The sequence below is a fragment of the Argopecten irradians genome, chromosome 9, assembly GCF_041381155.1.
Source record: "Argopecten irradians isolate NY chromosome 9, Ai_NY, whole genome shotgun sequence".
Classification (NCBI taxonomy): Eukaryota; Metazoa; Mollusca; class Bivalvia; order Pectinida; family Pectinidae; genus Argopecten; species Argopecten irradians.
In genome coordinates this window covers 36,417,262-36,444,179 of record NC_091142.1, presented here as the reverse complement: position 1 = coordinate 36,444,179, position 26,918 = coordinate 36,417,262, and the positions used below count along the sequence as shown (strand labels likewise).

At 34.2% G+C, this 26,918-nt stretch overlaps 2 protein-coding genes and 1 pseudogene across 2 annotated transcripts; all 3 read left to right on the top strand.

The window, feature by feature from the left end:
- Positions 1-7,343: 7,343 nt before the first annotated feature.
- LOC138332204 (uncharacterized) lies at positions 7,344-13,866 on the top strand. The gene is made up of 3 exons (XM_069280206.1): positions 7,344-7,451; positions 9,765-11,495; positions 11,904-13,866. Exons 2-3 carry the CDS (start codon positions 10,784-10,786, stop codon positions 12,455-12,457), a joined length of 1,266 nt encoding a protein of 421 aa, XP_069136307.1. The 5' UTR covers positions 7,344-7,451; positions 9,765-10,783; the 3' UTR covers positions 12,458-13,866.
- On the top strand, positions 9,778-10,767 carry LOC138330745 (tripartite motif-containing protein 26-like). Its single transcript, XM_069278268.1, has one exon. It carries the CDS (start codon positions 9,778-9,780, stop codon positions 10,765-10,767), a length of 990 nt encoding a protein of 329 aa, XP_069134369.1.
- A 10,946-nt stretch (positions 13,867-24,812) lies between the features above and the next one.
- On the top strand, positions 24,813-26,918 carry LOC138330744 (tripartite motif-containing protein 2-like; annotated as a pseudogene).

Here is a 26,918-nt window from a genome sequence, read left to right as displayed (position 1 = left end):
TTGTGGTCTGTTACTATTAACTCTTCTACACAGACTCACAAATGCGTTTGATATTGTATAAATTGTCTTATCGTGATGCTATGTTTGTGTTAAAAATCTTCGTAACTCAAAAGAGTACTATTATTTTAAAATATATCACCAACATATACAATATATAGAGAAAACAAGTCATTAAAGAAAACAATACTTATTATCAACTTGGATTTTTTTATTACCAAATGAGTGAGTCAAAATCTTCAAACTTTTTAGCTTTTATCTTTGTTTTTTTTCTCTCTAATACATCTCTCCAAAACGTTTTTTTGTGTCTTGATATGTTATATAAATAAAAAGCCAAGATCTGCTACTTGTTTTGGTTTCGTACTTTTTTAGGTAAACATATATTTTTATTATTTTCAACCCAGTGTTGCTCGCTTCATTATATAAATTGGTGAGTTATTCTTCCTATGGGTGTTAGAATGTTTTGCAGCTTGCTATCAATGATAGATATATAGCTTTATTAAGGTTTGATGTGTGCATGTGGTGCAGATCTACCGAAAAGCCAATTCAAAGCACAGTGAATTTGGTTGTTCCCCATTTTATTGTCCATCTAGGATGATACACTCAAGCACCATTTTTAGAACCTATCCAATTAAAATGTGTTTTCTCTGTATTTACGTTTAGCTCTGATATATGTCCCCTCCAGAAATGAAGAATTTAAACGATTTTAAATCGAAGATGTGTCATCAGAAAACTGCGAGCATGTCTGTTTTTTATTTATATTTATCGACTTTAATTTTTTACTATAATGTATGGTATTTCAGCAACACTTTAAAACAAATAGACGAGACCGGGTAAAGCCATTCAATGCTGTCTGAAAATAACAATAGCGACAAATATTTGATGTGTAGTCAACCATCTGTAATTAACACATCATAATTAGATAGCGTCCACCATTCAAAAATCAAAACCTTTTGTTCTAATTATGATTAAACCAAGATTACAGTCAAACATGTGTATGAAGAACACCCAATGGACAGAAGAAAATGATACTTGTAGCCAAATAGTATTTTTACATAGGTTGAATTGTATTGAAATTAGTGAAATATTATTTTATTAAGCAAGTGGTCATTATACAGAAGTGGTTGCTAAGACGGTTTTACATGTAATACGAAAGTATTACAGAGTGAATGAATTTCGCCACAATAACGCTCTGCAGACTCTATTTCGATATCTTATTGAATGTTATTAAATAATATACTGAATATTTGGTTTTACATACCTTTTTATACTTTATATACTCTTGTCCTAAAAGGTGTTTGAACAGAAAACGTAAATACCTCCCAAACACTGAAATCGGGATAAATGTTGATGATTTTAATCGCTCAAAGTGACCTATTTACAGCGAGGTCTCGTATAATTGAGTATTATTAATTATGGTAATTAACTAACATTATAAGGGCACGAAGGGCACGAAGTGCGAAGCACTTCTAAGGTAACAGATACACGAAAATACAATAAAAACACAATCTTCAAAATTCAATCCTACAAACTGACAGCTTTAGTTTGCGTCCGCCATTTTTTCATACATATTGGGAGGTTGTGCGTTGCTCCGATACTGCTCTCCCCAGTATATATATAACTAATGCAAATGTATAACAGGGGTAATTAAACACTTTGAAAATTAAAAGATATAAAATGCAGAAAAAATAACCACCTAGGCGAAGATGAGCACAATGAATCATGACGTCACATAACGTCAACAAATGGCGCGAAATAATTGGATTCGCATACACGGTACTCCAGGCCTTGAATGAACACAGAGAAATCCGAATTTGTGAGTTCATTTCTTTGAGTTTATGCTAGACAATTATTACAACATATACTTCTATAGTTTAAAGTGCATCCTTTTATTTCTAAATTATGTCTTCTACATGAAATAGAAAATAAAGTAAACAAGTAGGGCTTTGCTCTTCCTATGCCGTGCATGATTCATATTAAAACATCTTGCTGCGCCCTTTAAGGCCTTGCCTTCAGTCATGTTATATAATAATAATAAGAGCGCAGCTCTCTGCGCGGCCGAAGGCCGCGTAGAGCGAAGCTCTACTAACCATAACATATGTGTAAGCATAAAGATCCAATACATTCCAGTACCCCTTGGACTTTGAAATCGTGTCCCGCGGGAAAAGTCTCGCGCCTCCATGCAGGCAGCCATGTTTTAATTCTCGTTATCAGCACGACGAGGTTTGAATTTTTTTCTAAAGACAAAATGTATCACCAGGATACACTTTGAAATTACTGTAAGTAGTTTTAGATAACTACACAAAGATACGAACGATACAATAAATGTACTAGTCAAATAATATACTGTCTGTGTGTTGTCAAGCGCACCGTCAGCCGTGACGTCAGGAAGCTTGGTGCCAAAGATGACGGCACATATTCCCGCGCTTTTTTGATACATGGCATGTTGCCAAGTTTTCCGCCTTACAGAGAAACAAGAGCGAAAGGAAATTGAACTATTCCAATTGAATGTGTCTTTCTGGCCTGTATATGACGACTGTCAATATATTGCTAGACACAAAACATCAATCTATAGTATTGAAGAATAGCATTTAATAAAAATCAATGATCGGACTACAAGTTTAAACAGTTTTAATCTCGTTCTGAGGTTACAATCCTAACTATATTTACATTTTACATGTAGCTGCGCTCTTATGAGGCTTTGCCTTAAATTCATATTAAGAGCACAGCTCTCTGCGCGGCCGAAGACCGCGTAGAGAGAAGCTCTACTAACCATAACACGTGTATGAGCATTTAGATTCCAATACATTCCAGTACTCCTTGGACTTTGAAATTGTGTCCCGCGGGAAAAGTCTCGCGCCTCCATGTAGGCAGCCATGTTTTAATTCTCGTTATCAGCACGACGAGATTTGAAATTTCTGTACTGGACTAAATGTGTTATCAGTATACGTTTTAGAATTACGGTAAGTAGTTTTAATTTACACATATACAAGAACGACGCAACAAATGTACGGGTCCAATATAAACTGTGTATATTTTTAAGCGCACGGCAACGTCAGCAGTGACGTCACAAAACCTGACGCCAAAGATGACGGCACAGATTCGCGCGTAATTTTTCTAACGATCGATATATATATATATAGTATGTGAATGTCAGTGAAATATTTTATCTTATCTCGTAGGAAAATATAGACAATATAAAGTTATGATGTTATAATCTTTTACAGGTAACTGCGTTCTTCTGAGGCTTTGCCTTAAATTCATATTAAAAATACTGTAAGAGGTATCTTCATAATTAAAATTGTTCTGAAATCAGAACGAATTTTAAGTGTTTCAGTAAAATTAATGTATTGTAACTTACTTACGTTTGGATAAAATCGACTTTTTGTGTCTCTATTTTCCTGATGCAAATATTCACTGTTGCCCTACTTGGAATATCTTTATCACTACGGTGTTTAGTCCCGTTGAAAACAAGCGTTCTGACGCCCATCGCGGGTTAAGTCCAGTTTACGAATTTAAAGTCAACACAAGAAGCGGGAATTTATCAAGAAACAATGCATTTTCAGCACTAATATCGACAATAGTCGGGCACAGAACTCGATACCGGACAATACAAATTTCCTCTAATAATTGCAAAAGAAAAACATTACGATGTCAGTAAATGAATGCTTAATAAGTTTCGGTTAATTCAATTTCTAAATTTGATGACTTGATCCCGAACATTCCAGTGACGTCACTTTTAGTAGGAGTGAATGAAACGGCAGTCTGTCCCGCCAAACAGTGACGTCACAATCACCGAAATGACGTCGCTTACATATTTCCCACGGTACTAAAAAGGAGTACACATTCATTCGGTTTAGTGAATGCATCTTTTCTTGATCACCAAAGAAGCTTTTCGCTTGGAGCGAAATCCCATACACCGCTTGCAAGGACACGTCCTTGGCCTATCGCTACCCACGATACTCTCGATCGTGGTCCTATATTATGTAACTTTTTATGGGATATTAAATCTAGATATAGCTGTTTTCGATAGTTAAATTTCTATGAACATGTGTAAAACAAGCAGTCTCAACTGCTATTCCGAGACTGTAAAATGCAATCTTGGTCAACTCAGCCAAAACACAGGGGCACGCAAATGATGACAGAAACGTTTACTAGTAATTTGTTACGTATGTCATTTAAAAGTATTGGAGACCTTTTCATATGCACGAGTATATCATGACGTTTCAAGTGGCTGCCCGTATTATTTTTTGTGAAAAATGAATTATGCATATATGTTATAAAAATCGGTTAGCTTTTTATTGTCATTATTGTTATATACACTATGTGATATTTAAACGAGAACACATATTCTAGAAGCTAATGATATACATCATATAAGTATCGGTTAGCTTGTCGTAGTAATAATAATAATTATATACTTTATTTTCATTCGATTACACATTGAGTCAAAGACTCTTTTCACATGTGGTTGATAAAAAATGAAATCAAAGATATCACAAAATTATCATATCACAAAAACTTAATCGTAATATCACAGTCTAGAAAAGTACAGACAATTGCCATAATTGTACACATTAATGTCATGCAAACATAAAATATCATGCTGCAATTATATACATGTATAATGAAATAATAAACACAAATATGTGTCTTGTATACATATATGCCAATATGAAAAAAAGACAGATAATACACTAATATAGCAAACTTTAAAACAAGAAGTGAATGTTATATGATAACATGAAGTACTAAAATAAGGATTTAAAAATTACACATAATAAGATACGGATAAAGAAATTTCAGTTGTAGTCCATACATAAAATCAACGATTTTTATTATTATAAAGTTCAAAGAAATGCCTTCTGCATTCAACCTTGAAGGTGTTAAGAGATTGTTTTTCCGTGACTCTTGCAAGAAGGTTATTCCAATGTGCTGGACCATTATATTTAAAAGAATTTCTAACTTGGCTGTTTTATGCCGTGGTAAAACAAATTTTCCTATTGTGGAAGATCTAGTTTGAATGGAATGTACATTGCTGACTAAGATATTACAATTTAGGTAGGCAGGACATAAATTATTCATAATTTTGTACATCAAGACACATTCATTGTATTCAACCCTGTGGGTGAAAGGCAGCCATTTAAATTTGACAAACAGTTTTTCACATGGAACACTATAATCTACATCTAGAATAATTCGTAGTGTCCTTTTCTGGATTCGTTCAAGTTTTTGTAACAAATTTCTGTGAACAGTGTCCCCAAATGTTTTTTTTAGTTCTGAACAGTTGATAAAGTTTAAGATTTATTTGATTTTAAGACATCTTGCACTTGTATACCCCAAGATAGGTGGTCATCGCTAGTCACACCTACATGCTTTTCTCTCTTGACATTTTGTAACTGATAATTTCCATCTGTTATACTTAGTTCCTCTGTAAGTCTGTGTTTCTTTTGTTTATTACCAATAAGCATGGTCTTGGTTTTTTCAGTGTTTATTACCATTTTATTATCATTACAACAGTTTTTAACATAGAAGTATCGTCTGCCTACATAAAAAGTTGCTTTATCAATAGTAACGTTGATGTAAGCAATAGTCTCTCAAATAATCCTTTCATCAAATTCATATCGATGTATTGTGTGTGAGTTATATCGGTACACCAACAATGATATTATCACATTATTTTGCCGGAGTTAATGTATGCAATTTAAATTTTGCTTTATAAAATAGAGTTCGAAAGTTAGCTACAGCATCATTCCGAGTCTGTAAAATGCTGATTATTACACAATTAATTGATTTATATACTTGGCATAACACCAGCTGTCAGCTTACTAAGCAAAATGTCCATACTTACTATATATTTATAGAAGAAATGGTGACAAAACACCAATAACTGCAAGCAAAACTGCAAGTGGTAGTAACAAAATCACAACCGCCAGACCAACAACCGGTCTCCTTTTTTAGACTGTTTTGGGAATCTGTTAACACTCGACAACCCTGCAATTCCATCAAGATATCTACGTTGGATGTATCTCCCATTTCGATCGACATGTTTCATTACTGTCTGGAGGTTTCAAGGCATCTACTATGCTTTATCACAAATGATCAAGACGTGTAAATCTGCAAGGAGAGTTCTACAGGGGAATCACTAACTAGGCCAAGCCTTTTGATGTCGTAAGTCAGCAAGTATAGGACACGTCGCGCCACTGATGAAAAGACCCAATATACTTATCTGCCAATATCTGCCAGATTTTATTTCATAATCAAAATCATCCTCTTATATTTATTTAAAAATAAGACAAGCATGATGTAAAGTAAGATGGTAAGGATTAGGAAACTTTTGATGAAAATCAAAATTAATGTAAAATAGTGGAGGATGATTTCACAGAATAAACAGACAACTGAAGCTAGTCGGCAGAACATAAAACGATACTCATCATTTGAACAATAATTTATGTTTACTCATGTAAATGTTTTTCTAATGAACACAACAAAAATTATAAAATATTTTGATGATTTTAGTAATAAACGGATACTAAATATAACCTATTTACGGAGAAAATGATATTTTTCTTTGCCACGGTTCACTTTTCTGAAAATGAAAGCCCAAACATATTGAGTCTTCTTTAAATCGATTTCCTAAGTTATACAATTAAATCATATACTTGGTCATTTGTAGCGTGAAAATCAATCAGTGACTTTTGGAAATGAAATGAGTTTGCAATGTTCAATAGAGACATTGATAGTAAGTATCCATGAAAGGAGACCGAATTATGCTCGTGTATGACAATATGTAATGTAATATCACTGAAGCGTGTCAATTACCTTCACTTAGTTTATGTGTTATTACTTCTACCAAAGATGTGAACTCTGGATAAGTTGTAATGCTTCAATACCCCTATAACTAACAATGCTTGGCGAATGCCTTGGTTTCTTTGTGTCAAACGTTGATCAGTTGAAGAAAGAATAAAATATAAATCATTCCTAATTTTGAAACTGCTTTTGTAAACCGATTTTCTTTTTAATTTTATCTAAATACCATAATTTGAAGCATATTAAAATCTTAACATTTAGAATAATTCAATTATTTTATTTGCTCTCCAAGCATAAGACCATCTACAGCCTGCGATGAACATCATATACATATGTAGATGTATCTTATACAATTTCATTCCTGCAACACTGTTTTAAAACAATCCTAATGGTCGAATGATTCGCGTTTCTTTACACATTAAGACCTGGACATTTTCCGTACGTCATTAATTACATATGGAATAAAAAGTTGATAGCTAATGTTTTGTTTAGCTCATAAGTACGTTTTATGAATAATTACCTCCCTTTACAGAAGACACCACGTGACACCGATTAGCATGTCTGTGGAAGAGCCATTGAAGAACATGTTTGTTTAGTATCTAAACTAGAAACAAGAACTGTGATCGGCATTATTTAAATATAAGGTATGTATTACATGTATAACAATGTTACCTAACCTTTTCAATAGTTTTGTTCAAAAGGATTTTATTTTATACCGTCTCAAACAAAAACTGAAGTACACTTTGAACTAGAATTATCAGATCAAATCTCGATTATAAATATATTTTAAACTCCATGTCAGGCTGACAATGAATTCAAAACATATAAGCTGAAGCAATATATACACAATTTAATCAGAACATTTATTTGATGAAGCCACATTTCTAATAAATTATTTCATTTCGTGTGTTGAAGCGTAGGCCTACACACACAACTAAGTTGCTGTTATATACCGGTGTCGTTTAAATTTGACCTCGTGTAATATTCATCAGCCTTCCTTTTTAGTCAAAATATTTACAGGTCTATTATCCATTCACTTATTATTTACTATTACTGCAGGCCATACATATAAATATAGGCATGTTGTTAAAAAGTATTTCATGTCATGTTGCTTTATACCTACCAATGTTTTAATTGTGGTCCCGGAGACTAACGCTTATGAGGCAGATATAAGTGATTGTTGACAGAGTAATTCCATAAGAGCATATAACACAGAGACACATAGAGTTATTATTAATAAGAGAGATATCAATCTGGGTAGTCTGAAGTTTGACAGAGATAAGTAGGATATATCGCTTGAGGTTACTTTAGCACCAGTTGCATAATAATATATTCAAATCATTTTATGTCCCATAGGTAAGATGATGAAAGAATTTAAAGATTACATTTGGACAAACTTTAGTATGGAATAATTCTTTTAAATCTTAATATATTGTATATGGTATTGAAGACATGGTTGTGGAGGTGGTATGCATTTAGCACTATGAATATATCAACAGATGAGTAAATGAATTGCATTAATTCATATTCCTATATGTGTCAACATAAATAAATACAACTTGGTATTAAGTATAAAAAGATTATTGTGTGCGTTCTCCTTTCATTTTGAAATGAATGTGTTGTATGGTATATAAATGGTAAAACCCGTAAGTACAATGCTGCCTCACACTATACTAAATACTTTTTTCAATAATGTTTTTTATTCAATACAATAATCCTCAATATAATCATTCGTATATGAATATAAAATTATTGATATTACTTTTCTTAATTTGAAAGTTTTTAGTTTTGTGTTTGATTTACCATACAAGCATTACTTTACAGTCTACTATACAATTGCTGTATATATAATGCTTTTATATACTTTTAAATACATGTATGCGGATGAACTGAGAAACACAGAGATGTTTAACTGTAAAACCCATGTGAAGCATAATAATTATAAAGGCAGGCTATACTTAAGTTCACAAAAGAATAGCAAAATCTTTTAAAATTCATTAACATGTACCACGCAATGCAGAGGTCTATTTAGTGCCCAAGTAATCATTATCTGCAATGCTCTCAATACTCAATCAGTCATGCATTGAAACTGACACTGAATGGCAACCTACTACAAATACACAACACACAATGACACATACAATATACGTTAATTAATGCGAGGTTTGCATTACACACACAAGAAATCTTGCAGTCTTACAATTGAAATCAGAATAGATATGTTGCCTCACAAGTATAACACAAATACTTTTACTTTCAGTGTAATAATATGACTTATTTACTGATTAAAGAAATTTTACGTGTGCTTTAGAAAATAAGAACTTTGTAAAATAACGGATTCTGTTACCGGATGGTTTGGGGTAATTGACAATATTGCAGTGTCTATGTTAATGAATTTAATTACCTTGTAGTTAGTATTGATATTTATATATATGTTGTTAATTTGTAAGCATTTATTTTAATATTTGAATTCCATTATTGTCAGATCGCACGAGCATAGGCATGTATGTTACATTTTCGACTATTTAGCATCGCTATAACATGCATGGTTATGTTTATTATATATACACATATATATCTTGGCATGATTCCTCGTATTTGCTGTAGATAATTCGATATTGCAGTGGTGGTTTTCCGTGAATGAAATAATTCTTCGTCTTAACTACGCAGATAAAAATTCCGACTGTCATAGAAAACACGTGATATATAGTGTTCCAAGAATAATTAACGTAGTACAGTTTAGTTTGAATAACTCAAGTGATATGTTAAGTGACACACTGAGACTGCCGACAAGCTTTTGCTGTTTTTGTGGTCATAAGCTGAACTATTTTGAATTGATTTAATTTTTTTTTGTCATCATTACGACACCTAAATTTCTGAAAAAAATATTTAAGTAAAACATTTTTTGATGTAAGTGAAAACGTTTTATCTTGATACAATCTGGTATGATTTTTCAGATCTAGAGTCACCATGGCCTCACGGAAGAAAAAAGACTATACAAAACTGTTTGATTTGATGGAATGTGGTCTCTGTAAATCGGAGCTTTGCGATCCTCGACGAATTGAGTGTGGACATGTCTTCTGTTTGAAGTGCCTAGTTAAGCAAGTAAGCAACGTTTCAGAATGTCCGACTTGTAAGCGACCAATGAATCCTTTATCAGGGAAGGTCGATACCTATCCTGTCGCCAAAGAAATAGCGAGCCTACTGCAAACGGTTGCAAGTTGCAATAATATTTTGGATGAGGCAGATGTGAACAATGCCAAAGATGAGGATCAGTATGATATGGTAGATGCTGAGGAAGACCAGTCAATGTCTTTCCCTGATTTGAAAGATGTGTGTGATCTACATGGGTATCAACTGGTTTCTGTCTGCTTGAGTTGTGATAATGAACTCATTTGCGCAAAATGCAGCATCCATTCTTCACATGATAAAATAGAGATTTCCAAGCAGTCAAATTATCTCGAACTGTTCCTTAATAAGACACATGATAAAATACGCAAAAGAGGAAAAGTTGACAGAACTATGGAGGAAAAGCAACAGGATATGATAGAAAGGCACATTGCAGAAAAGGAAAGTATCAAAAATGAAGTAGAGAATATCGCCGAGGAAATGCATGCAAACATTCACTGGAAGAAAGAAGAAACGCTTCATCCTATCGAGAATAAGGCAGATGATTGTGTTAAACTTTTGACAGAAAGACAAGAACGCATAAAAGAAGGATTATTAGAGTTTATTCATATTAGTGAAAAATTTGGAAAGCTTTCCAATGACGGCACAGCAAATTTCTTCCGAAAAACGCAAAGGCTAGTGAAACAAGCAAATATCGCGCTGAAAGAAGAAAGAACGTCTCTTCCGGAATACCAAACCATTGTATTCACTAAAAACAAAGCGGTTGTAGAGGATTTGTTAAATGTGCAATTAGGAGTTCCAATCCTTACAAGCAGAAGAGGAAAGTTCTGATTTCACTGGATTTAAGATGTCATCATCCTGGTCACCAACATATTTCGGAAGATCAGACTGGGAAAAAGAGGAAAAAGATGCAGGATCAAAACCCAAGAGGAAAGAAACTAAAAGCTTTTACGAGGATTCCCGTCCTTCCCAATCTCTGGGATCGCATGATCCGAACATAAACCCACTAAATCATGTTTATATCAACGATGTGATCCAAATTGGTCCAGATGACTCACCACCTATTCCTCCGCGCAATTACAATCAAATGACGTCTACAGCTAATGAAGCTAACGAGACATATGATATGGCTGAATCTACATACTTATCTGTTCTTAGTGGAGATAGGAAAAGTCCTCAGCCATCCTTGAATGGAGAAAAATTCAACACCAAAAAAAGCGGCGAATTGGCAACAGCAGCAACAGCCGCGGCGAGACCACCCCCATTGTCTCCATTTTCCGGATCATTTCGAAAATCCGTCTCCATAGCAACCGACCATCGCGTATATCCACAGAGATTTATTCATCGCGTGTTTCTTCCTTTCCGATTCTCAGGTTTCACTGTTTTCCGACGAAATAAAGGGAAATCTATGTACTATGCTTTTATTACGGAAGCTCATGTTAAAATCTTCCGGGACAATGGAGAATTGTACCAGATGATCACTGATTTGACCAATCCGTTTGACGTCGCTAGTAAACAACATGGAAATGACTTGGCTCCATTATACGTTACAGATGAAGGTAAGACACTCCTTCCCATTTGTGTACATATTGCATTAAAATATTGTATCGCCTTATGGTCCTTGTTCCTGTTTCCTATCTGTGCATGTTGGTTCTATTATTGTATCCTTATATCAACATAATTTTCGCTTGAATTAGTCTTGGAAAGCAGTACGATACCATAATGACGTGAGTAAAGTACATTTTATCCATTGTCCAGTGCTTGTGACGTCATATTTTGACGTCAATATTATGACGTCACAATCATCAAAACCGAAGGACCGAAAGACCGTTCATCGTACTTTACCATCGTCGTTATTGAATATTGAATATAATGGTGTTGTAATAATTCAACCATGCTTGAAATAAGCATTGATGTTATTCTCATTTATAAAAAACAGGGCTGTATTTAAAACGATCTTGTTCCAGGGAAAAAAATTGGAGATGGAAGTGTAAAAGTCTATAGCTCCGATGGAAAATTCATGAAAGTGTTAGTTGGAAAACTTCGGAAACCCCAAGGGATCGCTGTATCGCGAGTTGGCCTGCTATACGTATGTGATGAGGCAAATATTCTGGTGTTGTGTCCAGATTCAGGTAAAAAGAAGAGGGTCATTTCTAGCATCGGTAAAGATCCTCTTTTTGCACTGCCATTGTACGTCATGGTGAGCGCCACTGGGAAGATTTTGGTCTCCGATGTCGGTACCAGGCAACTCAAGATCCACGACGAAGCACGAAAGCATACAGACAAGTTCCTACCATCTGAAAAGGACGAAGACATCTATGCCCATTTCTGCCCAGAAATGTGCTCGGAGGATTCCTCGTCTAATTACTATGTCGTTGACCATGAGAGGAATTCGCTGTACGCGTTAGTCGGTGGGGGCAGGTCACAGAAAATGGAACTGCCAGATAAACCAAAAGGCCATGACGGCATACCAACAGCTGTAACTTTTGAGGTCAATACAGGGAACATCATTGTGTTTTAAAGGTGACATGTGTTAAAATATAATGTGTTTCATATATTATACAGCATTCATATACAGTTATTTAAGTAATATTTCGATTTGATTTACAGTATTAAATTGGTTTTGAAATGAAATAAACATCAAACAACAGTAAAGAATAAGGGAAAACCGATGACAAACAACGGCAGAGTCTGCACAGCAGTATATTTCAACAACAACTTATGAAATGCAAGTGTTAACATGTTAATGTTACGACGCTATGGCAACATTGTTATAGACGCTGATAATGTAATATTTGATAAGTATGGTGTCATTAGGATATAAAAAATGAAGTAATCACTAGCCAAAGTCAACAGATGTACAGAGGATATCGTTTTATTTTCAACATGAATATTTATGGCAAGTAACAAAAGATTGAGAAAAAAAGAAAACAACATGTTCTTTCACAAAGAAAATATAAATTACATTGAGAGTAAAGAAAATATTTAATTTTCGAAAACGGAAATAGGACATCACGCAATAAAACTGTCGACCTACGTCAGTCAATGTCGTACGAGGAGTTCGAGTCGGCGAACGAGTGTAATAGCTGTATCACTCGGACTATCTCCTCCATAACGAAACCCAAATGAACAATTCTAGAGATATATGATAACTTATCATATTGAACTTAGCAGTGCATAACAGAAAAAAATTAACGAGCTAACCATGAAGTCGATTATTTTTCATGCTAAAATTTCCTGGTTATTTTTCTCAAACGATAATAATTTGTCTTTGTTTTCATACTAAATCTGGCTCTTTTTGCATACCACTATGAAAAAAATAAATCGGAGAATGTCTCGTAACTCCGACGTTATCATGACGTCACAATAGCGAATTGATTCGGACAAATCACTAGAATGATACATTTAACAATTAAAGGATTGTTATATTGCATACATTGAAGATATAAATGCAATCTGGGTGGCAGATTAATAGAATAGCGCCCGTTAGCAGTGAATATCTCAATTTTCCGCTTCAACCATTTAACCTGAACAGCCAAGGTCAATGTGATGAAAAATAATCCATATAAAATTATGAAAACACAACAAAATCTCAGTGTTTTTCAATAGCTTTAAAGTCTCCTGTTACTGATACATGAATTTCAAAGATTCGTTTATAACCAGCCTGGTTCATTCAACTACAATGTTAATTTTCCTGCGCGGACAAACTTGGTGTCAGTAAATAGGTTTTCCATTGATGTATATGTATTACTACTCTACAGTCTACGCTGCATTTACTGTCTCAATGCAGATCATGATTATCATTAGAGTAATGAGAGTCTTTGTGGCAAGATGTAATTATTTAAACATATTTGATTTTATTAAATAGATTATGAAATTAACAATAAGCATTGATGTCATATTTTTTTTTATTTCACCGGGTTATAAGAAAAACAAACAAAACTTTTGTGAGCGTTTTTGCAAACTTTTTTTCATACCGTGATCAGTGACATCGATGCTAAATGATATTTGACTGTTTTTTTAATCAGGCTATATACTAAGTATGTAATATATTATAAGACTCTTTCATACGTGGATATGAAGGATAGGGATATTCTACTTGAGTGTCACAAAATGTTGTAAAACACGAGGCTTGCCGCAAATTGGAATTATCTTCCAAATCAATTTCGTGAAAATGTGAGTTCAATTGTTCCCAAAAATTAACTAGACACTTGCATTCTATAAAAAAAAATGAAAATTATCATCAACTTTATTACAATGATTACATATATCTGCTTCCTCTATACGCCATCGCTTTAGATTTTTTTCTGTGAGGAATTAAATTGTGTATCAATTTCCATTTGAACATTTTTAATTTATTATCTTTCAAAACTTTAAAAATAAAAGAAAAGGTGTCTTCTAGTTCTGTTTGTTCAGATTGGAATTTAGGTTCCCAAATATTACGTACTAGAGGTTCTACTCCTTTATATTCTATAAATTTGTTGTAAATTGATTTATTGGTTTGAATGATAATACTAATGGTCACTTCTTCATTCCTGTAAACTAAGTTGTTCATTTTATCTTTCCATTTTCTTGGTATAGATGACATTATTTGACATTTCAGCAATCCAATTTTGCCTGTTTTGAAGTTTTGTCAGAATGTGCATGTTGTTTATTTTACCCGTATCATTACACCGGTAATAATAATACCTGATATTGTTATAATCCCACTATCTATCCAATGAGGATAAATTAAAGATTTACCTCCCATTTTTATGTTACAATTTCCCCACAAAATTTCTTTATGTACATCCCCGTCAGATACTTCTTCACCATTTCCTTTTCCTGTAATTTTATCCATGATTCTAAAATACTCTTTTAAAAAACAGGTAATGTGTCAGAATCATTAAAATGTTTAACATTCCTTACCCTCATTTTGAATATTAAAGCGTCTTTCCCAAAAATATTGTAATAAAATCTAGGTACTACACCCCAGTTTGAACTTGAATGTTTTTCATTGAATTATCTATAAACCCATCAAATTCTCAACATATCAACATGAGATTCTACATCTCTTATTTTCAACCCTCCCTCAGAGTAATCTCTAATCATTACCGCACGTTTTACTCTGTCATTTTTATCATCCCAAATAAATTTGAAAATCAGTTGTTCTAATTATTTTATTATTTCCGTACTAATATATTGCACTGACGCATAAAACGTTATTTTAGGAATGACGAGCGAATTGACAATTATAATCTTTCCTAAAATATACAGTTTACGTTTTTTCCAGTGTTTGATCACATTATCTATCGCATTGATCATTTTATCCCAGTTTTCCTGATTGCAATTGTTTTATTTACCCCAAAAATTTCTTGACATTTTTATTCCTACCATTATCTTTTCTGTTTTGTTCCTACCTAGCCATATTCCTTCCGATTTTTCTTTATTAATCGTATGCCAGAAAATTTACCAAATAGCTCAATCTCTTTTATTGCTTTTTTAATATCATTTAAAAGTTGTATCATCTGCTAGTTGTGTAATCTTCACCTCTGATTTTCACACCACTGATATCATTATTTTCCCTTTATTTTTATCGCCATAATCTCAACTGAGATAACAAAGATCAAACAACTCAATAGCCAGCCGTGGCTTATTCCTCTCGTTACCTCATACGGACTAGAATTCCAATTGTTATTTAATACACAACCATAAATGTTATTATAAAGTGTTTTATCCATGAAATGAAAGATTCCCAAAAACCGAATTTTCCTAAACACTCTATCATGAATGGTAATTCTATCGTATCAAATGCTTTTTTGAAGTCCAAAAATAAAAAAGTAATATCAATTTGAAAATTGTCAGAGTAGTCAATAATGTCCTCTATTTGTCTTATGTTGAATCCTATCAACCTATTTTTGATATAACCATTTAGATCTGTATGTACAATGTCCGGCATAACTTGTTTTAAACGGTGCACTAAGGCATGTGCTGCAACTTTGTAATCATTATTTAATAATGTTATTGGTCGGCAATTTTGAAGATTATTTTCGTCACCCTTTTTGTGCTTTGAAGATATAAGACCAATTTTTTTGTGTTTCGGACAGTTCTCCTATCGCATATCCCTCATTGAGAGACTCTAATATGAATTTAAGGCAAAGCCTCAGAGAGCGCAGCTACGTGTAAAAATGTGAATATATTTAGGATAATAACCTCAGAACGAGATTAAAACTGTTCAAACTTGTAGTCCGATCATTGATTTTTATTAAATGCTATTTTCAACACTATTGATGGATCCTATGTGTATTGATAGTCGTCATATACACTAGTCTACAGGTCAGAAAGAAATATTCCACTGGAATCTCTCAAAGGCGGAAAACTTGGCAAAATGCCATGTATCAAAAATACGCGGGAATACGTGCCGTCATCTTTGGCACCAAGCTTCCTGACGTCATGGCTGACGGAGCGCTTGAGAACACACCGACAGTATACCATTTTGATCACTACATTTATTGTGTCGTTCTTGTCTTTGTGTAGTTATCTAAAACTACTTACAGTAATTTCAAAGTGTATCCTGATAGCACGTTTTTTTTCTATAGAGAAAATTTAAAATCTCGTCGTGCTGATAACGACAATTAAAACATGTCTGCCTACATGGAGGCGCGAGACTTTTCCCGGACACGATTTTAAAGTCCAAGGGGTACTGGAATGCATTGGAATCTATATGATCACACACGTGTTATGGTTGGTAGAGCCTTAGGCCGCGCAGAGAGCTGCGCTCTTACCACAGTGTCAATTATCAATCTGGTTATTGCAACAATTACAAACTGTTTTGTTTATCAGGCGATCAAAATGTTTGAATGATTTCAGTCACTACCATCATGTATTTAAAATTATTTTCATCTATTACAAAGTTCTATTTGATTTTATTTTTTCTCTCTTTCTCGTTTTTTACAGTGTAAGAGTAAAGCCAAACTTCAATTTTTTGTGTAATAAGATATATATAGATGGGGTTGTCCCCTTTTGCTTACCATAGTAGATAAAACCTGAAGAGAAACAAAAGAAAATTTATTTCATTTCTCTATATGTCATCATTTACCACACAAAGAATTGATTGGGGATGAAAGGTACTAACAACTAATGTTTTAAAACTCTTATAATTTAAAACGGGGGACCAAAAATACTTAACATGTGGACACTTTTTATTCTTCAATGGTAAATTGTAATAACTTAATGTTGTAGTCTATTACTATTATCTGTTATACACAGATTCACAAATGCTTTAATATTGTACAAAGTGTCTTATCGTGATGCTATATTTGTGTTTTAAATCTTCGTAACTCTAAAGAGTACCATTATCTTAAAATATATCACCGACATGTACAACATATAGAGAAAACAAGTCATTAAAGAAAACAATACTTTTTATCAACTTGAAATTTTTTATATACCAAATGAGTGACGCAGATTCCTCGTTTTTTTATTTTTATCTTTGTTTTTTCTAATATATCTCTACAAAACGTGTTTCGTGTCTTGATATGTTATATGAATATAAAGCCATGATCTGCTACTTGTTTTGGTTTTGTCTCTAAACACATAGTCATTGATTGTCATGAACTTTTTAGGTAACTATAAGTTTTAACCAAATAACAATAGTCTTACACTATTGTTGATAGCTTTTTATATATAAATTGGTGAGGACAGTTATTCTTCATATGGGTGTTAGAATTCATTTCGACTTGCTATCAATCATAGATATATAGCTGTAGTTAGGCTTAAGGTATGCATGTCCTGCTGATCTACCGAAAAGTCAATTCAAAGCGTTCTAGCGTCCTAGCGTCAATCTAGGATGATAAACACCAGCACTAACTTAGATCAAGGTAACATTTGTTTTCTCTGTATTTACTTGTAGTTCTGATAACGTTGCATATGTTTCAAACATATCTGTCCCTTCCAGAAATGAAGCATTTGAACGATTTGAAATCAAATATGTGTCATCAGGAAACTGCGAGCATATGTGCATTTTGTGATATTTATCACCTTTATTTTTATTTTTCAAATTATTTCTAACTATGATATATGGTATTTCAGCAACACTTTTACAACTGATAAGACGAGACCGGTTAAAAGCCATGCAATGATGACCGAAAATAACAATAACAACAAATATTTGATGTGTAGTCAACCATCTGTAATTAACATGTCATGATTGAAGAGCGACCATCATTCAAATATCAAAACCTTTTCTTCTAATTATGATTAAACCAAGATTACATTCAAACCTGTGTATAAAGATCACCCAATGGACAGAAGAAAATGATACTTGTAGCCAAATGGTATGTGTGCACAGGTTGAATTGTATTGAAATTAGTGAAAAGTGATTTTATTAAGCAAATGGTCATTATACAGAAGTGGTTGCTAAGACAGTTTTCCATGTAATATTTTAATTTTTATTATTATAAAGGTCAAAGAAATGTCTTCTGCATTCAACCTTGAAGGTGTTAAGAGACTCTTGCAGGAAGGTTATTCCAATGTGCTAGACCATAATATTTAAAAGAATTTCTGAACATGGCTGTTTTATGCCGTAGTAAAACAAATGTTCCCATTGTGAATATCTACTTTGAATGGGATGTACATTACTGAGTAAGATGTTACAATTTAGGTAGGCAGGACATAGATTATTCATAATTTTGTACATCATACACATTCGTTGTATTCATCCCTGTGGGTGAAAGGCAGCCATTTCAATTTGCCAAACAGTAGTTGACATGGAATAATTCTATAATGTCCTTTTTTGGATTCGTTCAGGGTTTTTTTAAACATATTTCTGTGAACCGTGTCCCCAAATGTTGGAACAATAATCAATATATGGTAAAATAAAACAATTATGGTAAGTGATTCTAGCCGACATTGGTAGGAATTTTTTAATTCTGAACAGTTGATAAAGTTTAAAATCTTGCACTTGTATAGCCCAAGATAGATGGTCACAGATAATCACACCTAAAAGCTGTTCTTTCTTGACATTTTGTAACTGAAAATTTCCATCTGTTATACTTAGTTCCTCTGTAAGTCTGTGTTTCCTCTGTTTACTACCAATAAACATTGCCTTGCTTTTTTCAGTGTTTATTGCAATTTTATTATTGTTTCAACAGTTTTTAACACTATTAAAATCATTTTGTAGACATGTTTCAGTGTTTTTTCTGCTTTTTGCATAGAAGTATCGTCTGCATACATAAAATATACTATTGACATAGCGGCAAATGTCGCATGAAATGTTACATGTTTTGAAAGAACCGCCAGTCAACGCCATGTTTAAAACTTTCGGGTAATATCGGAAAACCGAGTTGCAACACGTGACCGACATCGGCGGTACCCGTATAGAACGGAACCTCCCGAGCCGTGTCACATGGTCATTATCGGCAATACCCGAACAGATCGGAATAGATCGGACATGTTCGGATACTGCCGAGCTATTTTGAACGTGTACACGTTAAAAATCAATATTTTAATTTACTTGTTTAATAACTTATAGAGGCCGAGAAAAAATACGTAGAACACTTTAAAAACTTTTTCTGTGCCAAAAATACAAACAATCAAAGACCGTACAATTTTAAGGTATGCAATTTCAATTTTGCTTTATAAAATAGAGTTAGAAAGTTAGCTACAGCATCATTCCTAGTCTGTAAAACTCTGAATATTACTCAATTGATTGATTGATATACTTGGCACAACACCAGTTGTCAGCTTAATAAGCAAAAGGTTCATACAAACTATATCTTTATAGAAGAAATGATAAAAAAACCCACCAACAACTGCAAGCAAAAATTCTCTGCAAGTGGTAGTAAAACAATTACAACCGCCAGACCAACAACCGGTCTCCTTTTTCAGACTTTTTCGGGGAAACACTCGACAACCCTGTAATTCCATCAAAATATATACGTTGGATATATCTCCCATTTCGATCGACAGGTTTCATTACTGTCTGGAGGTTTCAAGGCATCTACTATGCTTTATCACAAATGATCAAGACGTGTAAATCTGCAAGGAGAGTTCTAAAGGAGAATCACTAACTAGGCCAAGCCTTTTTATGTCTTTTTTATGTCTTTGGGCCGCGGTGGCCGAGTGGTTAAGATGTCCCGACATATTACCACAAGCCCTCCACCTCTGGGATGCGGGTTCGAATCCCATGTGGGGCAGTTGCCAGATACTGACCGCTGACCGGTGGCTTTCCTCCACCAACAAACCTGGCACGTCCTTATATGACCCTGGCTGTTAATAGGACGTAAAACTAAACAAACCAAATTTTATGTCTTAAGTCAGCAAGTATAGGACACGTCGTGCCACTGATGTAAAGACCCAATATACTTATATGCCATTATCTGCCAGAACTTATTTTACAATTAAAATCATCCTCTTTTATTTATTTTGTGATGTCAATTTAGATGGTAAGGATTAGGAAACTTTTGATGAAAATCAAAATTAATGTAAAATATGTGGAGGATGACATAATTATTCGTTGTGTTAACAAAGTATTAAAGAGTTATGGATGGCGTATGATGCTAGTCAGTATCTAGAGTTGTATATGTATCTGTAATTTGCAGGTGTCTGGTCTCAATGCGTTTGTGAGGATACGATGCGGCTACTGAGTGGATAAGACAGCCAATTCGACACATGATATTTGGTTCCACGGACTGATGAGAGACTCGCCTGACCGCCTACAAATGGAATGCTCATAAGTGTGCTGGTAGGGGTCGGAGTCGCCTTTAGGACGCTAATATTTTCAGCTGTGGCTTCAGCATCTAATGTCTAGTGTCTGGGTGACACATAAGAGCCAGATAGAGAGAGTGATCGCGGGTCCCGAACGGGACCGCGGGAACAACTGAACAACTGTTTACGTCTGGGTGACGTCATCGTGGTCATGGCCATCACATGAGACACCCCGATTATCATAGAGGATAGTGATCGTGTGCAGAGACAGTATATGAACATCTGCAACCGTTTCTGTATATATTTAGGCTTAGTGAGCGAGACTGAATGAATCTGTGTGAACAAGATGGATCGATTTGTATATCAATGTAAAATATCTATGTAAATAAATTGTTAATATTGTAGTTGATTGATTGGTTTGTGCATCATCATCGCCGTTCTCCCACCCTACACTCATCATTTGAACAGTAATTGATTGTTACTCATGTAAATATATGTCTAATGAACACAAAAAAAAATATGAAATATTTTGTTGATTTTGGTAATAAACGGATACTAAATATAACCTATTTACGGAGAAAATGATATTTTTCTTTGCCACGGTTTATTTTTCTGAAACTGGAAGCCCAAACATATCAAGTCTTCTTTGAATCGAGTTCCTAAGTTATACAATTAAATCATACATTTGGTCATTTGTAGTATGAAAATCAATCAGTGACTTTCGGAAATGAAATGAGTTTGCAATGTTCAATAGAGACGAAAAAGTATCCATGAAAGGAGACCGAATTATGCTCGTGTATGACAATATGTAATGTAATATCACTGAAGCGTGTCAATTACCTTCACTTAGTTTATGTGTTATTACTTTCACCAAAGAAGTGAACTTTGGATAAGTTGTAATGCTTCAATACCCCTATAACTAACAATGTTTGGCGAATCCCTGTTGATTCTTTGCCAAACGGCAATCAGTTGAAGAAAGAAGAATAAATTGCCAATCATTCCCTATTTGAAACTGCTTTTATAAACTGATTTTTTTTAAAATTTCATTTAAACACCATAATTTGAAGCATATTAAAAACCTTAACATTTAGAATAATTTAATTATTTTATTTGCTCTCCAAGCATAAGACCATCTACAGCCTGCGATGAACATCCTATACATGTGTATCTTATACAATTTCATTCCTGCAGCATTGTTTTAAAACAAACCTAATGCTTCGCGTTTCTTTACACATAAAGACCTGAAAATATTCGTACGTCATTAATTATATATGGAATAAATATCTAAAGTTTTGTTTAGATCACAAGTACGTTTTATGAGTAATTACCTCCCTTTACAGACGACACCACGTGATACCGATTGGCATGTCTGTGGAAGAGCCATTGAAGAATATATTTTTTAAAGTATCTAAACAAGAAACAAGAACTGAGATTGGCATTGTTTAAACAAAGGATGTATTACATGTATAACAATGTCACCTAACCTTTTCAATAGTTTTATTTAAAAGAATTTAATTTGATACCGTCTCAAACAAAAACTGAAGTACCCTTTGAACTAGAATTATCTGATCATATCTCGACAAATATATCTTAAAATCCATGTCAGGTTGACAACGAAATTCAAAACATATTAGCTGAAGAAAAAGATACATTATTTAATCAGAACATTTATTTAATGAAGCCACATTTCTAATAAATCATTTCATTTCGTGTGTTGAAGCGTAGGCCTACACACACAACTAAGTTGTCCGTTGAATTTGATCCTCGTGTAATATTCATGCAAGTTTTAGACAAAATGTTTAGAAATCTATATTCGCCTTTTATTTACTAAACGCCAGGCCATACATGTGCATATACGCATGTTTTACATATTTTTGGGTCATATTGTGTTATACCTACCAATGCCCGGTCCCAGAGACTAACCCTTATGAGACAGATACCGGTGACAAGCAATACCGCACGAAAATATTTAACACAGAGACATATAGTGATATTATCAATAACGAGATATACCAATCTGGGAAATTCTGAGGTTTGTCAGAGATAAGTAGGATATTTTCGCTTAAGGTTACTTTAGGAGCAGTCGCATTTTATATGCAAACCATTTCATGACTCAAAGGTTGAGATGGTAATTTGAATCGCTTACATGAGGACAAACTTTTGTTTTGGAAAGGATTATACAGTTTTCTAAAAATATATTCTATATGGTAACGAAAAACGTAGTTCTGAAAGTGGAGTGGAAGCATTTAGCACTTTATATATAAAACAATTCTATATAGATATATACAGATTGGTGTAAAATGAAGCTGTAATAAGTCACATTTGTATCTAAAGACAAATAAATAGAGACATTATTTACAAAGAATACATTTATAACGATTACGGTATAGTTCCTTCAAGTCTATGTTGTATACATTCAAAAAACATTTGCAAAAATTGTAAGATAAGACGAAATATATTCAAAAGACAAAAATGAAACTTATTCATAACTGTTACTAAATGGTATTTGATGATAATAAAGTTTAAATACTATATTATCTTCTTAAATATATATAAACATATACGACTTTGTTTTTATTAAGATACGATATATAGATCATCCATGAAAAGTGATTGTTTGGTTACTCCTTTCATTTTGAAATGAAAATGTTTTATGGTATATAAATGTACTTTTAAATACATGTATACGGATGCATATTACTGGTATTACTAGAGAGACACATGTCAAGCTTATGTCAAGGCAGGCTATAATTAAGTTCACATCATAATTGCACAATCTTTTATTAAAGTTACATGGGACAATAGCATGTACCACGCATTGCGTAGTTCTATATAGTGCCCAAATAATCAGTGTCTGCATATGTGACCTGTGCATACTCAACCGGTCATGCGCTAAAACCTGACTATACAGTGCTCGTCAATCACAATTTAACAGACAAAGCACAATGACTGATACAATATACCTAAATCAATGTGAGGATTGCATTACTTCTGTTCAGCGAACGGTTAGGCCAATCTGATACTAGAACAATAAATATTGGAATGAATTGATTATAATTACATTTAAGTTAGTATTAATATTAGTCAGATGGTCGTTAAGGTCTATTGGGCATCTTGTTATTCCTATTGATGGTATGCGCTATGATAATTTTGGTAATGTATGTAACACAATAAAATATCTCATAAAATCCAATATACGTTGCCCATATTTATCACAAAACCATGCATGTTTCACAATAGAAATCCCATGTGATAAATTCCATACCATTTGGTTATCATTTATGTTTACACTCTCCTGTGTGAAAACACCTACGGCGCCTCTGATTGGTCAACTTTAATGTCTTTTGAATCCGATTGGCTCTCAACCTCGGACTACATTTTATAGCGCATTTTCTTTTAATGTCATTTGATTTACTGTATAACAGGAAGTTGCTTATTCATAATATTAAACAATAGAATATTTGCTTTCATATTTAGGCACCATATTTTATGGCGGGAAGATAACACTACACATTTTATGGTGGTAGGCTTCCCTGAATGAAGACGAAAAAAGGTTACCATGATATAAATATAAAGTTATTGGATGAATAAATTCTCCCACGCATGACTGCATTTTTAATTTTTTAAAAGACACTCGCTAATTAGAAAATGAAATAAATCGAATTTGATAAACATGATAAACAGCAGTCACGCGTTGGGGAACCACTATTTATATCTTATCTCATTATATTGTAACATTTTAATAATATGAATGCATTTAAAAATGATGCAGATATTTTCTTTTATGTCATAACTTGGTTTGATATAAATTGCCTTATCTACGATCATGATCATTTCAAGCAAAACATCTAAAAGTATATTTGGTAGAGTACATAAGACAAAATAACCAACAACAATAGATTGATAGGTAGGAGACGTGGTTAGTAGTAAGAGTATATGCTGGTGCTGTATTACGTACCGTAGTCTGTTAGCTTGGGAGATGACACCCGAGATAGGCTAGGACCGCCCCTGGCTTGATGTTCAGGGGGAGGCCATCATGATAATACATCAATGCATAAGGCTTCGGGTAGATCGGGATTAGAGTGGATCTACTTTTAGGCCGTACGCACCTTTTCAATAAATGCATAAAGGGAGTACGTGTTAAAAAGTGAGTATACGGAGGTCTCATGAGGTAATGGAGATACTCCAGAATGAAGGAGACACAGCAACATCCCCTGGGCGGGGGTTTGAAGTGTCAGCGGGAGTCCGGTAAAATTCGGGGAAAGGTTAAGAACGGAAGCAATGACAATGTAACCTGTATACAAAATGTGAAGTATGTAATAAACTATTTAATGTAATTACCATATATATGTATATATCAAAACATGAACGTCGTTTGGCTAGTGCTGTTTGATGTTCGATCCCCTGGGCGGGGGTTTGAAGTGTCAGCGGGAGTCCGGTAAAATTCGGGGAAAGGTTAAGAACGGAAGCAATGACAATGTAACCTGTATACAAAATGTGAAGTATGTAATAGTGCTGTTTGATGTTCGATAATAGACTGCAGACTCTTTGCATGGACCTCCTCTGATCAATTTTACAGTGCTATTAATAACATTAACCTTTTTTGGGGCCGTGGTTGCCGAGTGGTAAAGATGTCCCGATATTATTTATAACCACAATCTTCTGGGATGCGAGTTCGAATACCATGTGGGGCGGTTGCTAGGTACAGACAGATGGTCGGTAGATTTTCTCAGGGTACTCTGGCTTTTCTATATCAACAAACCTGCGACGTCCTTATATTGCCCTGGCTGCTCTTAGGACGTTAATCTAATAAATCACAGAGTACATTAACATTTTATAAGCTAATGAAAATGATTAACATATATCTTACTTTTGTATATGGTGTGATATACTTTCAAATTGGCAGCCATGGCATCACGAAGAAAAAGGACTATACGAAACTTCAACACATCACAGAATGTGGGATATGTGGCTTGGAACTTTGTGATCCTCGACGAATAAAGTGTGGCCATATCTTCTGCCTTAAATGTATGGGAAAACATATGAGCAACACGCCATTTTGTTTGACCTGCAAGCGACCAATGAATCCATAAAAAGGTCGAAAACTATCCCGTTGCCGAGGAAATAGTACATCTGCAGTCTCTACAGAAGGTTGCAAGTTATGGCCATATAGCTGATGAGGAAGATAAAACGGACGATGATGACAACGACGAAGACGAGGTTCAATATGACGTGGTTGATGATCGTAATGATCAACTTCCAAAGCAAGAATCCAATGATGAGGTATGTGATATACACGGATATAAACTGGTGTCCGTTTGCTTGACTTGCGATGATGAATTAATTTGTTCAAAATGCAATATCCATTCTTCACATGAGAAGACAGGAATTCTTGAACACACCAAACAACTAGAACGTCTTCTTGGTGAGCAAACCGATAAACTGTACAAACGAGCAAAAATTGATGAAGAGGCCGAGGGGAAGCTACAGGATATGATAGAAAAGGAAATCGAACAAAAGGAATCAATAAAAGATGAAATAGAGGAAGTCACTGAAGATCTGTTTGCTCAAATTCACATGAAGAAAGAAGAACTGCTCCAACCTGTCGAGACAAAAGCAGATGAAAATGTAAAAGTTGTGATTGAAAGACAGGAGCATATCAAAGACAGGTTATCTGAGTTTAGGCACATCAGACAAAAACTGGAAAAACTTTCTAATGATGGTACAACAGATTTCTGCAAAAAGGCAAAGCGGTTAGTGAAGCAAACTAATATTGCTTTGCAACAAGAAAACATACCCTTGCCAACATACCAACACGTTTCCTTCATTAAAAACAATAACATGATGGAAGAAGAATATAATATGTTTGAGGATTCCACTGATTTCAGCGGATTCAGGCAGCCATCACCTCCGATTACACCCCCTCCCCTACCTAAACCAAAAATAAACAAAGGGTCAGAAGACAAAAATAAAGATGGTGTGAGTCCATATATAAACGAAGACGAAGACCCCTCAAGGCTACCGCCACGGCGCCCTTTGTTCCGAAACGATTTGCCGGACGCAACTGAAGATCCATATGCTTCCTTTAATTCTGCCTATTATGACATAAGTTTTCAAAAAGGAAAATAATCACAGATTCTATCCGCAGGACTAAAACCAGTGCCCTCGCCACAACAAGGTACAGTAACAAAAGCGCCTACTCTTTCAGCCGCACAGACTACTTCATCGGAATCAAAGGCAACAGTACAATCGCTACCTGCATCAAGAGCACGACCACCACTGCCACCACCAGTTGA

Bases quoted from the DNA above. Each gene is read 5' to 3' on its own strand.
- LOC138332204 (XM_069280206.1), top strand. From the start codon at position 10,784: ATGTCATCATCCTGGTCACCAACATATTTCGGAAGATCAGACTGGGAA. The intron at 11,496-11,903 runs GTAAGACACTCC...ATCTTGTTCCAG, and splicing joins ATTATACGTTACAGATGAAG to GGAAAAAAATTGGAGATGGA.
- LOC138330745 (XM_069278268.1), top strand. From the start codon at position 9,778: ATGGCCTCACGGAAGAAAAAAGACTATACAAAACTGTTTGATTTGATG.